Source organism: Poecilia latipinna, unplaced genomic scaffold (genome assembly GCF_001443285.1).
Source record: "Poecilia latipinna isolate Pla-1442-1.1 unplaced genomic scaffold, P_latipinna-1.0 Scaffold573, whole genome shotgun sequence".
Taxonomy (NCBI): Eukaryota; Metazoa; Chordata; class Actinopteri; order Cyprinodontiformes; family Poeciliidae; genus Poecilia; species Poecilia latipinna.
The window spans coordinates 468,633-485,060 of NW_015113189.1; the positions used below are offsets into that span (position 1 = coordinate 468,633).

The 16,428-nt window shown below is 40.4% G+C and overlaps 1 protein-coding gene across 1 annotated transcript; it reads left to right on the top strand.

Annotated features, from left to right (window-relative positions):
- The first annotated feature begins 1,298 nt into the window (after positions 1-1,298).
- znf281a (zinc finger protein 281a) lies at positions 1,299-10,454 on the top strand. Its single transcript, XM_015041945.1, has 7 exons — positions 1,299-1,469; positions 3,563-4,014; positions 6,574-6,675; positions 6,926-7,049; positions 8,005-8,088; positions 8,189-8,307; positions 8,399-10,454. Exons 2-7 carry the CDS (start codon positions 3,607-3,609, stop codon positions 9,947-9,949), a joined length of 2,388 nt encoding a protein of 795 aa, XP_014897431.1. The 5' UTR covers positions 1,299-1,469; positions 3,563-3,606; the 3' UTR covers positions 9,950-10,454.
- Positions 10,455-16,428: the final 5,974 nt, after the last annotated feature.

The following is a 16,428-nucleotide window of genomic DNA, read 5'->3' on the forward strand; positions in this document are numbered from 1 at the left end:
GCGGGCAGCCAGGACTGCCATCTGTTATGTGGAAACGCCATCAGGCTTTCCCACACAGAGAAATCCAAATTAGCATAACACAGGAGATCACAAGATCTTATCTCGTCTTCCTAACTGGAAATATCAGAAAATCAGCAATGTTCCTATATTTATACAGAGATAAATCCAGAAAGATAGAATGTATTTAGCATTTAGTGATATAAGTGTTTGCCCTCCTATGGACAAGCCATGATTCTGACTCCCACAGATTAGCTAGGTGCCCATATGGCAAACAAACCAATATCAGTTGATACTATAGATAGCCTGGAGCTCAACTTGCAAAACAAAATCAATTCCTTACATTTCATGGGTTAGACCCAAGGGTTGTCAACAGAGCAGCGTAACCACAGTTATGTCACACTTTTCAGTGTTCATGGTGATGCATAGTTTTGGTTTTCTTCCAAAAATGATCTGATGCGAGTCCTCCCTTCCACATGTAGACTGTGTTATGTCTACAGGAGTAGAGCATAAATGTGGAATAATTATGTTTTGAGGTTGTGCAGGATGAGTTTGGTTAGGTTGAAGCCATTCACTGTAAAATCCTGGATGACAATCTTTTTCTTTCACCTGGAAAACTTAAGATGGATATTAGATTGGTCTTTCAGTACAATAATGATTGAAACACATAACTGTAAAGCAGCAAAGGCTTGACTAATGAAGATTTATATTAAGCACTTGCAGTCAGCAGTCTGCAGACACCAATATTCGTACAGCTGCGGTACTGACTATGTAAGGCTCTGAGTCTGTGCTTTAAATGCTCCAAAGTAAAATTATGTTTCATATCTTTACCTATAACAAAATGATGGTCTATACTTAACTTTTTTATTATTATTTACAGAAATCAATTAACTTTTGATGATATTCTAATTAGTAGATGTTTGTAAAAGACACAAAATTCCGAAGAAAACGTTGAAAGACTTTGATAAAGGAGGATCAATTTGAAATATCGCAAAAGTCGAGCTCTTTTGAAGAAAAATGCCCAAAAGTTAAGAAGTGATTATGATTTAAGACTTTCATATAGTAATGTAGCTTACTTTTTAAATCATTGTGAAACCTTCGTGTTCAGAAGCCAAGGTTAAAAGATTTTCCAGATTGATTTTTTAGATTTCTTTGTCTCTTTGCAATTTTATAAAGGGATTATTAATATAAAACTATATATATAGTCAATGCTAAAATATCAAAGTGATTGGAACAAAAAAAAAAGAAGAAGAATAGGGGGAACGCCGCAAAATAACAGAGTACAAAAAACGACAGTGACTTTCGGGTTTTGCTCAGGACGCTCCTGCCTACCGGACCCAGAATGCTCTGCGCGGGCCAAGATGGAAGAAGCCAGCTGCAGCAGGAGAACAATGTTTGGGCTGTAGATATTAAAACGGAGCGGCTGAAGGTGAACTAAGCGGACCACAGCAGCGGGTCATGGTCCTGCACCGGTAAGATAAATGTATACCAGTTAATGTTTTGGGTTGCTGCGGTTTATAACTCCATTATTACCGGGACGAGGCAGAGCGCAGCGCTGAGGGGGGTTAGCTGCTGCTAAGTTAGCCGCTCTGTGTGTCGGGACGAGCATCATTGTTCGCCGAGTTTAGTTGGGCCGTTTTGTTTTGGGTCAGTCCTGCTTGTGTCTCTCCATCACTTACAGTCCAGGAAACGGAACCGTTTACATAATAAAGCACACATGAGAACAAACACATTCACTATTCCGTTGGTTTTTAGTACAAGCCGGCTTTCACCCTTCATCATTCTCCAGCTTTCTTAATGGTTTTAAGATCTTGCTCTAATTAAACATGTCTAAATCTAACATAAAAGTAATAAAATTGCGAACTTTAACGCGGATTAATATCTTAATTTGATTAGGATGCTTTAATTGTAGTTTTATACGTTTCTTGCCGTATTTTAAGGAAGATGAGCTGCTCTTATTGCCTGGCCATATTAATTATTGGCATCACAAAGAAGCAGGGCCCCGCAGAACTGCTGAGCCGAAACGGTTAGCAGGGAGCTAATTCACATCCTGCAAGGCTGCTGGTTTATTTTCTGCTGCGTTGCCAACTCTAGGCTGATCTACTGAAATACACCAAAGAAAATAGCAGTTTAATCTAAGTAAAAAGTGTGTCGTTTGCTTTTCCTTCTTCCAAACTTGGTTTGGAGCAGGCGGTGTTGCTGCTAATGCTGCAGCAGAGATGAAGGCATTTGAGAGGCAGTCCGACTGAATTATTTTAAGCATTTTAATTTCAGATTTTCAACTCATACTTAGTGAGTTTGTTGGGCAAAAAAAAATCAGATTTGTACCCCTTTCAGATTGTATATTATTGTATCACTCTTATAAAAGTTATACCTCTGCTTGTCTAAAACCTTCAATTTATAACCATATTTGTTAGAATAAAAGTGTTTATATTATTTACCATCACTTGTTTAAATAGATTTCCTCTGTTCTTTCTGTTAAACTGCAAAGAGATTAGTTAAAAAAATACTTTCATAGGGCAAAATCAGAGCAGACAATACATATTTTTCATTTATTTGTGTTTCTTTGGACAAGAGTTTAACCTTCTGCAATCTGTTATTACCTTAATTCAGAATCTTGTCAAATTATTTGCAGAGTAAGTATCTTTATACTTAAATGTTGAAAAAAAACACATACAGTAGTTACCCATAGCTAGGTTTCTTGCACGTCCATGAAAATAATTTAAAAACATTTTTCCTGTTCAGTTTCTAAAAGATGAAAACCTGAATTTCTAGACTCATGTGCATAAACTAAAATTTCAATAACGTTACCTTGAATGCAATGTATGTTCATAAAAAAAAAAAAAGAAAAAATAAGCATCAAACGTAATTGTATCGGTTCTAATTTTCAAAGATTACATTTTGCTAAATGTCACTTACGTTTTTAAAAGGCTGCTGTGTTGCACGATTAACATTTTCACTGTTTGTTCAGCCACAGAAACATTGTAAAAACTATTATTACTGCATAAGATTGACTTCTGAAAAATCAAAAGTAGCTAATTTCAGTTGAAATATATGCAAATCCTGCATCCACAGACATGTTACGATTCTCATTCAGACCCATTAGGGGTCTTGCTGTTGCTTGCTGTGCAGTGTGTGTGTGTGTGTGTACACTCTCATTGACAGATAAGCTGGTACAAATAGGATGACTGGGTCAGACGGTCGGTCCTATCATAAAGATTACCACACAGCGGTCCTGTTGCTCCTCGCGGTCTCGTGTTGCCGGTGGAACGCAGCGGCACTGACTTTTGTTTGGCCATTAAAGCCGGACATAAACACTTTATTGAAGCAGACAGATTTCAGTTCCTCTTCTTCTTCACCTTGTTTTCACACGATCCAGACGGCCGCTCTTTGTTGACCCACAAAACGTCGATTTAATCCGACTGAGCACCTAGTTGCTAGATCAGAGGCCGTGGCTGTGATTCCTGAAGATCAAGCTTAACTGGTTGTTTGCTGACAGATTATGTGTCTGAAACGTGTTATTGTTGTCATAAACATGAGCTGCTGTTGTCGTTTTTCCTCACAGGATGAATTTCTGTCCCATAGTCTTCCTCTCCACCAACCTTCAGCATGAACATCATTCAAGATAAACTAGGGAATGAATTCCTGCGCTCCAACGGCAGCATGGACTCCAACTTTGGAGCCGGCATGATAATGTTCAGCCACCTCCCTCCGGTGGCCAGCTTCACCCGGCTGTCGGCGCACTCCGTCATGCAGGAATTTCCGCCGCAGGACCTGATCCTGAAGAAAGAGCGGGACTCTCCTGACTGCAGCGTGGGCTCCCAGGGCGGCCACCAGGGGGGCGCTGCTGCGGTTGGAGACTACGTTCACTCCATGGGCATCAAGCAGGAGAAGCAGTCGGAGCACGATTACCGCCTGCCGCTCTACCCCGGAGGTCTGGGGCGGAGCGGGGAGGTGCTGGAGGTGACCGTCGGTAACCACCAGAAGCTGCTGGTGTGCGACCTCAACATTGGCAACGTAGGTGCAGCCAGGAGAACGAAATGGTTTCAGGAACACAAAGTGCTCTGCTCTGGAAGTGGTAGCAATTATTTCACAGTTTGATTTTTAGTCAGATTAGGCATTACTCTAATATTTTTACATATTTTCTGAAACTCTTAATCTGCTGATCAGCCCTGCAGCTGGCGATTGTTGGAGTTGCTTAGAAAGGCTTAAAAGGTCGTGGCTTTAGCAGAACTGTGCTGCTCAGCTGAATTATTCACAAGGTTCCTTCACAAGGAGAAAAGCCTGGGATTCATTGTTTGTATTCTCCAGGTCTGAATAAGAATGAAAGCAAAAAATATTATTTCCAGACTTTGTTTCCTATCCCATTGTCTAGATGGTGTATCCTTCCTTCCTTTCTGTCTCCTTCCTGTTGGGACTGAGCTGTAAAATCTGTTTCATGATTTGACAAGATGCAAACACAGACGCAGCAACGTCTGCGCTCTGTTAGGTCAATAATCAATTTATAATAGCAATGTAACTTCCTGAATTTTAATCTAATAATGAGATGCCTAAAGACTCCCACCCCTACTGACTTGTGTTTGTTCTTTCTCTTTTCTTTCTGTCCATCTGTCCTTCCTCCCTCTCTCCTCCATTTTGTCCTGTTTTCTTTTCTCTTAAGCGTTTCTGAGCTTCTATCTCTTTGTTCATTCATTTGTTGTTTCCTTACAGGATTTCTGCTTCCATCACCTCTTTATCATTCCTTTTTCTCATTATTCCCATAATTATTTCCTTTTCTTTCTTCCTAACATGTCTCCTTTTTGTGACCTTCCTTCTCTTTCCTTATTTCCTTTGTTCTTCCCTTCCAGTTTTCAGTGTTTTTTGTTGGTAGTATATTCAAGCCCTTCCCACTGTACAGGCACTTACCATAAAGTACTATAATTATTTTAATTTTATACTTTAAAGTAAAATGGTAAAAATAGGGAAAAGTATGGATTTTCTACTTTAAGGGTAGAGTCCTGAATTTAGCAAATTAATTTGGTGAACTAAAATATCCTTTGTGTGTTTGATCCATAAGCCGCTCTGCTCTCTGGTTGTTCCTGAACCCTGCATGATATAAAATGTGTTCACCATGAAATGAACCTGTCCTTCACAAAAACTCTTAACACAACAGAGATTAGAAAATTTATCCTGACCCTGACTAAACTGGTTCTTCTTGTGAGACCCGAAATGTTGTTGGTGGAAAAGCTCCATTTGAAGCTGTTGCTTAATTTAGGGAAACTAACAAAGCATGATACTGCAGCAGTTACAAGCTTCTGTTATTCATTATTATTCTCATCTTTTCATTTTGCATTCAATATTTTGGTATAATCTGCTGCTTCAAATCAGAATTTGTGTCTGTTTTCCGAAAGGCAGTTCTATCTTCGGCATTTTTGAAAAGCTTTTCTTTTTCTTTTAATACTATACCAGGGTAGATGCACTGATGCATTTTGTCCTGCACCGTAGTTTTCTGCAGAAATTTTGAATAAACAAAATTTAACACCTTTTTTAATCAAAATATTTATATTAAACTGAGACGTATCTTTCTATTAGAAGCAGCCACACTCTTCCATATTTTTATTTATTTTTTTAGAAAAAGGTTACATTTAGTCTCATCTTTGTCTCATGACGTCATGCATGACTTTGGTGCAGTTCAGGAGCTTGTGTGAAACTAACTTATGGAGACATAAATCTCCCGCTGGCTTCAGATGCAAAGCAGTTTCTCTCTGAGCAGAGGGGTGATGTCATCCGGCCGCAGCGTGAATGAGAACGTCTTTGCGAGGACGCAGCTGTCTTGTTTGAGTTTGCACTTCATTTCAGACGTCTTTTGTGCTCATTCAAACAGAAATATACACATCCACACTCTGCTGACAATAGTGAGCCATCAGAGGTCACGAGGCTTGAATATTCAACAGGTTCAATTATTCTCTTTATTTAGGCTTTTTTTTAAAATTTTTTAGAAGAATTATGTTGATGTGTTCAAACACAAAAGATCTGATCTATCAGACTGATGTTCTTCAGCACTGCTGCAAACAAATAATGCATCTCGGAGAACTGCTACTGTTGTAATCAGAATCAGAAAAAAAACATTAAATTTCTAGTTTCCCATGTTTTCCAAGATGATCTTAGTTTGGTTAAGTCAGACATTGAACTCGGTGTTTGAATTCACTCTAAACATTTGACTGATTTTTAAGAGGAGCAGGTGCAGCAACATTTGTGCTTTCAGCCTCCATATGGTGACAAGGAGCAATGTGCAAGCTGGGCAATATCTGGAGGAAACCTGCTCTCCTCCCCTCTGGATGAAAGTTATAGCCAGAAAATAAATCGACTAGTTATTGTTTTAAATGCTTCAATCAGTTCGAGATGACTCCACCGCCCACTCAGTTCACATTTTCCACAATGCGTCTCACATTTTTTGTCAGAGTGTTTTGTTTGTTTGCCAGAACTACAAATATAGACTTGTTTCCTTAATAGCTTTAGACTGAAGAGCCTCAACCTTCTTTCAAGTGATTTCCTTGCTCTCACGGCCCTCTCCCTCTGCCTTTGTCGTCTTCGCAGCTGTCAAATCAGTTGGAAAAAGAGGCCACCGGGAGGAAAGGTCGGAGGTCAAACATTGATGGACATGAGGGTAAACCTAGAAAGAAGAGAAGTGAGGCAAAGGTTTGCTTTCTATTTATTCACTTGTCGTCGATCCTGTTTTGTTCTTTTTTATTTTTAGTGTTTCCTGTCACCTGTTTAATGTTTTTGCGCTGTAGCTTTCTGTCAGCTTAAGCCTTTATAAACTAAGCGTAAAAAACGCGGGGCCTGTTCTGTAACGTACAAATCAGTCTGTAAGTATGAGTTGCAACTAATTAACCTGGGATTTTACCATCTATTTGACCTAATTTGTTCGTCTCTGTCTGTCGTGCAGCATGCAGTGACGGATGCAGACGGTGGCGGTCTGTCTCCAGGAACGAAACCTCACATCTGTGAACACTGCAGTGCATCCTTCAGGAGCTCCTATCACCTGCGCAGACATGTCCTCATCCATACAGGTTGGTGTTTTCAGCTTTCTTCATGTTTCCTCCAAGATTTGCCTTCATAAAATTATATGAATTGTTTTCTTCTCTTTTCAAATCACTGGGATGCGGCTACATTTTGTGTTATTATTAACCATCAAAACGAGATGTTGTGCTGTTTTCATGGCTTCAATTCTAAAGTAAATGTATAAAAATGTGAAAACGTAATCAAAATCCCAAATCTTTGCTTTATGCAACTGCTGCTTTGAAGCAGTCTCTTCCTAAGCTACCATCTCATCAGATTAATCAGGTGTTTGGACTCCATCTGATATTTGTCCTGATTCCAAACCACCTGCTAGCATTAGTTATTTAAATGGACAGGATAGCATATTGTGTGTTGAAAGAAAAATCAAACTCACTGGGAATTTGAATTTTGCTAGACGGGTTGTCTGTCTTACCACTAAGACAGGCAACCCTGAGGTTGTTGCTCAGGATTGTAAGATCTGGATGTAGATCATTCATTTTCAGCCCTTATTTAGTTGTAACCTTTTACTTTTGTCATTTAATCTCATGTTTCACATGTGTGCGAGTGTTCAGCTTGTCTTTGTGTCATCGGGAAGCTGCCAGTTCAGTGAGCTAGAAAATAGATTTCAAGAGTAAGAAAACTCAGAGGTTATTCACAGCTGGTCACATTAGATATCTCTGATGTTGGTGTTTTGTACTCCTCTTTTACTCAGTTTAACTTCAGGAGTAGCTAAAGATATAAATCATCTTTAGGCGCTTCTGTTTTTGGGGGAAAGTTTGCAAATTTGAGTTGCAGTTAAAGTTGAACATAAATAATCAACAACGTGGGAAATGCAGGTATTAAATGAACCCAAAGAGTTTATGGAGAACATATTATGCGACAGATATTAATTCACAATATCTATGGAGAATATGATGGAAACATCATTGTCATAACCTTATTGTTCTCCTGTGATTTTTACACAAGGTGAAAGACCCTTCAGATGCAGTCAGTGCAACATGAGTTTCATCCAGAAGTATCTTCTCCAGCGACACGAGAAAATCCACAGTGGTGAGTAATTAGCAGAGATTATTAGGTCACCCGGGGCTCTGGCGTTGCTCAGAGCAGCCAAAGACCATTAACCTTCCCTCACGCTTTCCTCCTCCTTCAGGAGAGAAGCCATTTGGCTGCGACCAGTGCAACATGCGGTTCATTCAGAAATACCACATGGAGAGACACAAGAGAACGCACAGCGGAGAAAAGCCATACAGATGTGAGACCTGCCAGCAGGTTGGTGACCCTAATAAAGCCTCGTCTTTGCTGGGTATTTAACATGAATCACTGCGGCTAATAAAGGCTACATGGGGTGTTTCTTCTTCAGTATTTTTCTAGAACAGATCGACTTCTTAAGCACAAGAGAACCTGTGGAGAAGGCATTAAAAAGGGATTGGATCCTGGCATGATGGATCTGGGTTTTGTGGACATGGGTCAGGGCAGCTATGGAATTACTCAGGGAAATGTTGGGAGCACTGGGAGGAAGAAGGGAAAGTCAAAAAGTTCCACAGTGGGAGGCGAGCGCAAGAAGAAGAAGGGAGACCCGAAGGAATCGCACGTTCACGGGGTTGTATCTGGAGGTTACAGCATCTACGAATACTCTGTGGAGAGTCCCACTGTGTCTTCTTCCACTGAGCCAGGACCCAGCATGCAACAGGGTCACCAGGGTCAAGGTCCCAAGATGGCCTTCAAGAAAGCTAACCGGAAGAGCCTGACTAAAGCAGGTCTGGGTCAAGTTAAAGCTGAAATGTTGGAGCAGGGCGACCTTGGCTTGATGCAGAGCAACGAGACTAAGGTAGAATCCACCAGCAGCAACTACGACGACGCCATGCAGTTCGTTAAGAAACGGCGCTACCTTCAAGCAACAAACAATGCAACGCCCTCCGGCGCCGCGGTGGCAGGCGGAGGCGGTAGCGACTACGACGTCAGCGTTCATTTGTCCTCCCAGCCGTCCTCTCTTCAGGGCGGGATTCCAGGCGTAATGGACAGCGACGGTCCTCTGAATCTGGAGAAGTCGGGGATCACCGATGAGGTGCTGCATAGCCTCCTGGACCTCTACACCCAGAAACCCGACATTCATTTTGACATCGGTGACCAACACGTGCAGCTCAGCCCCGCCTCAGCGGACGGATCCGACGCCAACGCCCCCAGCCCGTCTGGAGACAAAAGCTCAATGATGCATGAATACTCCCGCTTCTTGCTGCAGGCTTTGGAGCGCACCAGCCACAGTGCCGGTTTCCCACTGGGCCCCGGACCTCTTCCTTCCTCAGGACCCTTCACCACTTCCCACGCAGGAAATCCCCTCTACGCCGACAAGAACATCTACAGCGCGTCCCATCTGGAGTGCGGCTTCGTCCAGCCGGTGGCTTCGCCTTCGCTGCCCTCCTCAGTGCCAAAGTCTCACTTTGCGATGCTGAGCTGCTCGTCCCCGCAGCACAGCTTCAACCTGAGCAGCCTGGAGGCCCCCTCACACCAGCAGCTCACCCCTTCTCAGGAGCTCACCGAACAGATGGAGAAACAGCACTCCACCACCCCTCCCTCAACCTACCAGATCAGCCCATCCGACCTGAGTAACCAGAAGGAGCATCCGGCGGTCAAGAGCGACTCGGCGGCCGTCTACCCTCTGGTTCCCTCGCAGGATCTGGCCTCACTGGACTCCTCGAAGCCTTCCTACCAGATAGAAAACTTTGCCCAGGCCTTTGGCTCCCAGTTTAAATCTGATGTTCATGGTTTGTCTTACAGCACTGAGTCTGGTGGGGAGGTGGATCACAGGATACGGACGCCTGTGTCGGATTTCTCAGGGTATAGTTTGTTATCTGATGTCAATGAGCCAGTAAGTACAGGTTCCAAAACACCAACAAGCCAAAGCTACAGATGAAACCTGGGAGAACATTCTTCAATGGTTGTTCTTATTTTAATCTTTTCTGCTCCTATTTTATTAATCTTATTTTTTGTGACATGTATATTTTATTTACACCGACGCTCTGTCGTTATGCCTACTCCTCTTCATGCAATAAGCCTGCAAGGTATCCTGCAAATGCAATTTGTTTGAAAGAATCCGACATGTCGAGTTTGCGATATGCAGTCGATTTGGTGTCATAGCGGTGCCGGTAGGTCGGCTCTTTATTCATGACATTCACAGAACCTTTCAAGCGTTTCATTTTTAGCAGAAGCAGTGGATCGCACATCCAACGAGGTGATTCAACTTTAAAATAAGACATGATGGCAGGGAAACGCCCAGAACTGAAGCGGCAAAAAAGGAAATATTAATAATAATAAATCAAGTTGTCAAAGGTGTTACTCAGGAAAACGTGGGAGACTAGAAGCTCACAGAGGACAGGGAGCTCACTTTTCAGAAGTGCATGTTTGTGATTTAAAAAAAAGATGTTTCTTACTTTTTGTGTCTTACATGTTGAATGAGTGTGACCTAAAATGGACTGCTGCCAGCTCACTTGAACACTGAAAACACTTTCTACTTGGCTATATAGAGATTATGGTACTTTTATGTCAATGTGAAACTAGTGTTTTCTTCAACAAGGGCCACACACATGGATATCTATATATATTTATAAGAATATATATATATATAATATGTTAAATAAGTCTTGTAGGGTTCTGCCATTGGAAGTAGAGGGAAGAATAAGTGCTGGACTAAATAGTCCTCGTTCTATTTTTGGGGATGTCTTCTTCAGCCAATAGGTGTCGCTGTTGGACAGCAGTAGAATGGCCTTTTTTTCCCCCCTTTACTGTTCTTGTCATCTTCCTCTTATTTATCTAAAAGTGTGCGATCAGCACTTTGAGCTGCTTTCTCACATTGTTTTAAAGTACCTGATCGAATCAAGAGCTAACACGAGGAATTACCCAAGTCTTTGACAGTTGCTGTTGGGGCGTACGCATGCAGGGGGTCGGGCTGATTGCGGGGTGGGGCGGCCTTTCGTTTCCGATGAAGGACGTGAGAGTCGATGGGTTGGAAATGTCTTCTCTTACTTATTGGGGAGGGTTTAGCTTAGGCTTGCGGGTGGGCTTTTTAAAGTAACGTAATATTTAATCGGGATAATGTAAACGTAATTACAACCCCTAGTTTTAGTTGCCTTGATACCAACCTTAGCGGCTTTCGCAGATTTTTATTAACTTTGAGGATAAACAATGTTTATGATCTACTGTTTCTGCAGCCATGTGCTGAATTTTTTTAATTTAGATACTTTGTGCAAACATTATCATCCCTTTTAGTATCTGGGTGCCTATTCCCAAAAAGCAGGTGGAAGAAATATGTCTGATGTAGTTTCTTGCTGACATTTTTGAATTGCCAACATTTTGGTAAGGGCAACAATAATTGTGGAAACTTCCATATGACTAGCTGACCTTGACTGCTGGAAATGATATCTCTGTGCTGCTCTGAATGAGTTTTTGAGCCCAATTGTGCCCCGATAATACAGTTCAGGTCAGAGGTTTACATACACCATTTATTTATTTATTTTTTTGGCAGGATTGTCCCATCAATTTTCTCACCGTTCCGATTTTAAGTCCGATTTATGATATAATTTAGGACTCCATTTCCAGGGAAAGATGCAGAGAAACCGAGAGGTGTTTGAAGTCGTCAACGAGCTTCTGACATAATTCTGGATATTTGACCAGTATTCTTATCAGTAGTAGATTAATTGGTTATCAGACTTGGCTCTAAGCCGTCGTCCATAATATTTTAAGTAGAGTTAAGGTTGGGAGTCATTCCAAAACCTTAATGTTGCTTTGTTTTATTCTTTTCCAATCAGTTTTGAGCTCTGCATCCCCAGAACCAAACATGGAGACACAGCGTTCAGTTTTTATGCTCCGCCAATCTGGAACAAACTTCCAGAAAACTGCAAAACTGCTGAAACACTGAGTTCCTTTAAATCACGGCTGAAAACACACCTGTTTGGGGTTGTCAGTGATTAATAATAACTGGAAAATAGATTCATTCTGGTCTGGATTTCAACTTTTCATCACTTCTGCCACTTTATTTATTGTTTTGTTTGTAATTATCTTTTTATCATGTAGATCACTTCGAAATGGCTTGAGCTATGCAGATAACTTGACTAGAAGTCAAGATTAGGCTTTCAAGAACTCTTTACCAACTGTTAGTGTTTTTTACTGTCAGTCTTACTGGTGAATTTCACAAAATGGGTAAGGAAGGACAAAACTGAAATACTTAAAATGTATTTCAAGTCATTTGGTTGTTTAGCCAATCATCCTAAATGTACATTAAAACTGGGGTAAGAATGGATAAAACAGGCAAACTTTAAACCTTAACAAACTGCCCCAAGATCAACCCTCACAAAAATATATGGAATTTCTGCCTGGAAATGGGTAACAATTATGTCAATTTAGTGGTCAAACATCCAGCCAGAATTATTTCAGAAGAATGTTGGTTACAGAAAAACTGCATCCTTTGTGTTTTCTCAACGCACTCAGAAATTCAGAAATGCGGAGTCTAATTCTTAATTTAATTAAATCAGTTTCAGGAAGAAAACTACAGTACAGCTTTGCATATTTATGTTTTTTTAGGAAGAAAAGTCTCAAATTATGAGCCTCAAACTTGTGCAGTCAAACTTGTGGACAGAACTGTGTGTTTTTTCCAAGCAATCGTCAAACGTGGCAGTGTCAAAATGCAAAGCTGTTGTATCAAAAATAGTGCAACGTCATGTTGAGGTAGACAACAATAATCAGCCTCACATATTCCTCATTTCACTGCAAACCAGGGACAGAGATGTGGAGGTTTGTATGTAGCAGAAATGCTGTTTAAAATGTCACGTTTTGTACGATTATATTTAAGCAGGTGTGTTTGGGGGGGATTTTTTTTGTATGCGACTCTTGTGTGAACCGCCATGACGTGTAGCTGATACCAGCCAGTGTTCAAATCCTTTAAGCGTCTCTCAGCTTCATTTTTCAATCAGTGTGTCGTTTCTTATTGTTTACAGACAATGTACAAAACACTAAACCCAACTCAATTATGTCAATTTTTCTTTTACAGTGTTTCATCCCTACGAAGCCAAATTTTGTAGCTGGCGTCTACGAATTTTACATTTCACGGTCTGTTTGAACTAAAATGTGACTGAATGGGGACAAAACAATAAAAACTGCTGTTACCATGAAGGTGTTTCTCTGTTATCTGACGTGGTTTTCTATTGCTTGGCATTAGGTGTAAGAGGCAGTGACAGAAGTGGAAACTGCCACTAGATGGCGATAATTCTCCAAGTAGTTGTCAAATTAATTTAGTTCTCTATAGGTTTTGCAAGTTGTATTTTGGACTTTGCCTGATTTTATTACATATTATCTGTGCTTATAGTTGTGTGTGACAATACCAGCAAACAGTCATAAAAAAAAAACAAATACAGTCTTTGAGTATTTGTTTAGTTTGCAGTTATGACATACTTTTATTCTTTCAGATGGTGGATTGAAAAAAAAAACATATTCAAAACTTTTCCTGACGTGTGTTCCTTGGTTTTCATTCATCTGTTTGCTCTCTGTTTACTTTGCCGGTGATAAATCAACATTTTATGTGGCCTAAATAAGAGAAGAAATTGGGCCAAAGCTGTGGCCAGCTGTAGCATTCTTAAAGAGTAAGTTAAAAACTATTTTAACTAAGTAAGTCTTATTTTCAGGCACAATATTAAAGTAATCGTTTGAGTGCAAAAATCCATTGAAAACTTAAGTGAAAGCAGCAAATGTCTGGAGAACAACCATAAATGACAATGAAATTGTCTAAAACAGTATTAACTTTCAATATTTTACTTGTATTCAATATTATTTTTTTCAGCACCATGACTTTGAGAGGTTATATACAAAGTTTATATGTTCTTTTAAGGGGGACTTGACAAACTCCAGAGTTCAGCCTGTCCTTTAAAATCACATCACACCTCCCATAAAAGTGACCCAAGAGCCGATGTTTCAGGATGTAGTGCAAACACTGACAAGAAGCTTATCTTCAAATGGTTTTTCCCGTCTCTTTAACGTTGAATGAGTTATTTATTTAACAGCAGGTTAGCTAAAACAAACACAAGTTCTCAAAATCCACAGTTTAAAAACCCAATTTTCCTCCAGTTTACTTCAGTGGACAACGTTGTTTGAACAGTGAGGACATCCTGCCTGCAAGCAGACTGGTTCATTTGTGTTGCAAATGCATTTTCTTTAATATTACCTGAACTTTAGATACAACATAGAGCTTCTGTTTTCTGAACTGGTATCCATTTTTCACCCAGCATCTCTTTAATGCAACAAAAACTGACTTTGAGACGTTTTGTTAAAGTTGCATACTTTTTGTAGTCATCACTATATATTACCTCGCTTCTTTACTTCCTATTTAACCATAAACTGTCTCACACCGGGGATTTGATGTATAATTTGTATTTCCATGTTCTTTTTGAGGAATTAATCCACTTCCTTGTCAGAAAAAGAGAGAAGTATGCTGCTTCACACTCGTGTCTGTTTGACAAGAGCGTTGCGTCAAAACGGGGAGTCTTGGGCTCTTTGTGTACTTTCCTCCACACCTAACGCCTGCCCAACCCCATCCTGTTAATAAATTACCACATATTCTCTATTTTAAATGTGAGCAAGCCGTAACGAACGGTCGTGTTCAATTGATTTCATTGAAACTTCCTGAGCATCGTTATGCGTCAGCGTTGATGAGCGAGAAATTCTCTTCGTTCACGGAAAAATGTGCCATAAAAAAAAAAAATTGAAAGGTGCGACCCTGAGGAATGTGACGTGGTTTATTTGGGTGACGAGGCAGTTAAAGCGGTGTGAAAGAGCTGCTCCGGCCCACCGCGGCGGATGCCCGGTTTAACCCAGTGTGTGAGCTTTGTGTCCTCGGCGTCTGCGCTTTTGTTTGCTCTCGCCGCTCTCAGGGTGACGTGAATGATGCTCTTATCTTCGGGGCTGGTAAATGGCCACATATTGGGCTGTGTGCACAGAGAGATAGCGAACAGGGAAAAACAGCTCTAAAGGGAAGGAGTGAGCTTTGATGATCCTGAAATGAGTCGTGGCTGAAGAATAATTCTATAAAGAATGCAAATTGGTGTTTTTGTCCTGCAGTCAGGCACGTTGAAGTAACTTTGACTAAACTTTTAAACGCCTTAAATGTTCCAGCCACCTTAAGAGTCAGGTTACACCTTGCCAATTTATGGACGCCATTAGTTAATATGTGCATAATGCAAAACAATAAAGTAATCCTTTACTGCAGTTGTGAAGAAATGCTGTCGTTTCCCAGTGATGAGTTTTGGAGTTTCTGCAGCTGTGGCTCAGGTCGGACTTCACCCCGTAACCATTGGGTTGCCAGTTTGATCCCCCATTCTGTCAGACGGTCCCGTGACGCCAATTGAATGGAAACCTCCTTTCTGTCAGTCAAGGCAGGGCAGCTGTGGCTACTTTGTAGCTAACCACTGATGACTGATAGAAAGACTTGGAGGTCATAAACTGTGATACACAGACCATTTACCTTTTCATGGCACATAATTGTAAGAAAACATGCATCTTGTCTGGTCTGTTTGTCACAGTTCCACAAGTCTATGAAATGGAAACAGGCCCACAGCATCACATGTCCTTTACCATACTTCATAGTAGGTATGAGGCTCTTTTTTACTCATCCTTCTTTTGATGTCAGAGTAATACTCCTCAAAGTATTTATTGATTTTGAGTTTTTTTCAAGCATAGATTGTAGACTTGTAGCTGTTTTCCTGGATCCATTTCCTAACTTCAGAAGATGAAGACACCTCTTTATTTGAAAGAAATGCATTTTTGTCTTTCCTAAATTGATAAGGAGCACATGTATCAACTGTAGAAGATGTATTTGTTTTATGGTCAATGGATCATAATTTTATATCTTATTTAACATTTTAGATCAAAGAAAAAATGTTAAACTGTTACAAGAAGAGAAGAGATTACTGGAATTCAATAGTGTTATCAGACACATCATTTATTATTTGAATTATTACTGAATTTGAATCATGTTCCTTAACATCTATGCGTGGAGAATCATTTGCTGAACTCACTCTGCCGGTGCGGGTCATTTAACAAAATGGTCGTGTTTAAACATGTCTACGCATTTCCCTTTAGATATTTCCCTTTTGCTTCACACCTGATTTAATTAAATGTGTTATTAAAACGTTTCTGCAGAAGTTGACAGCATGATGACGCGGTGACATTCTCATTTGAATCATGAGCTTTTATAGGAACACACTTAAAACATGTGAAAATGCAGAACTGCTATTACTAACTGCAATAAATAAACAAAATACGCCGTCTATCTGTAAAAGCAACGAAGGGAAATTACAAGAAATTCAATCTTTGTTTTTTACTTTCATTTTTAATTTTAGAGAATGTGAA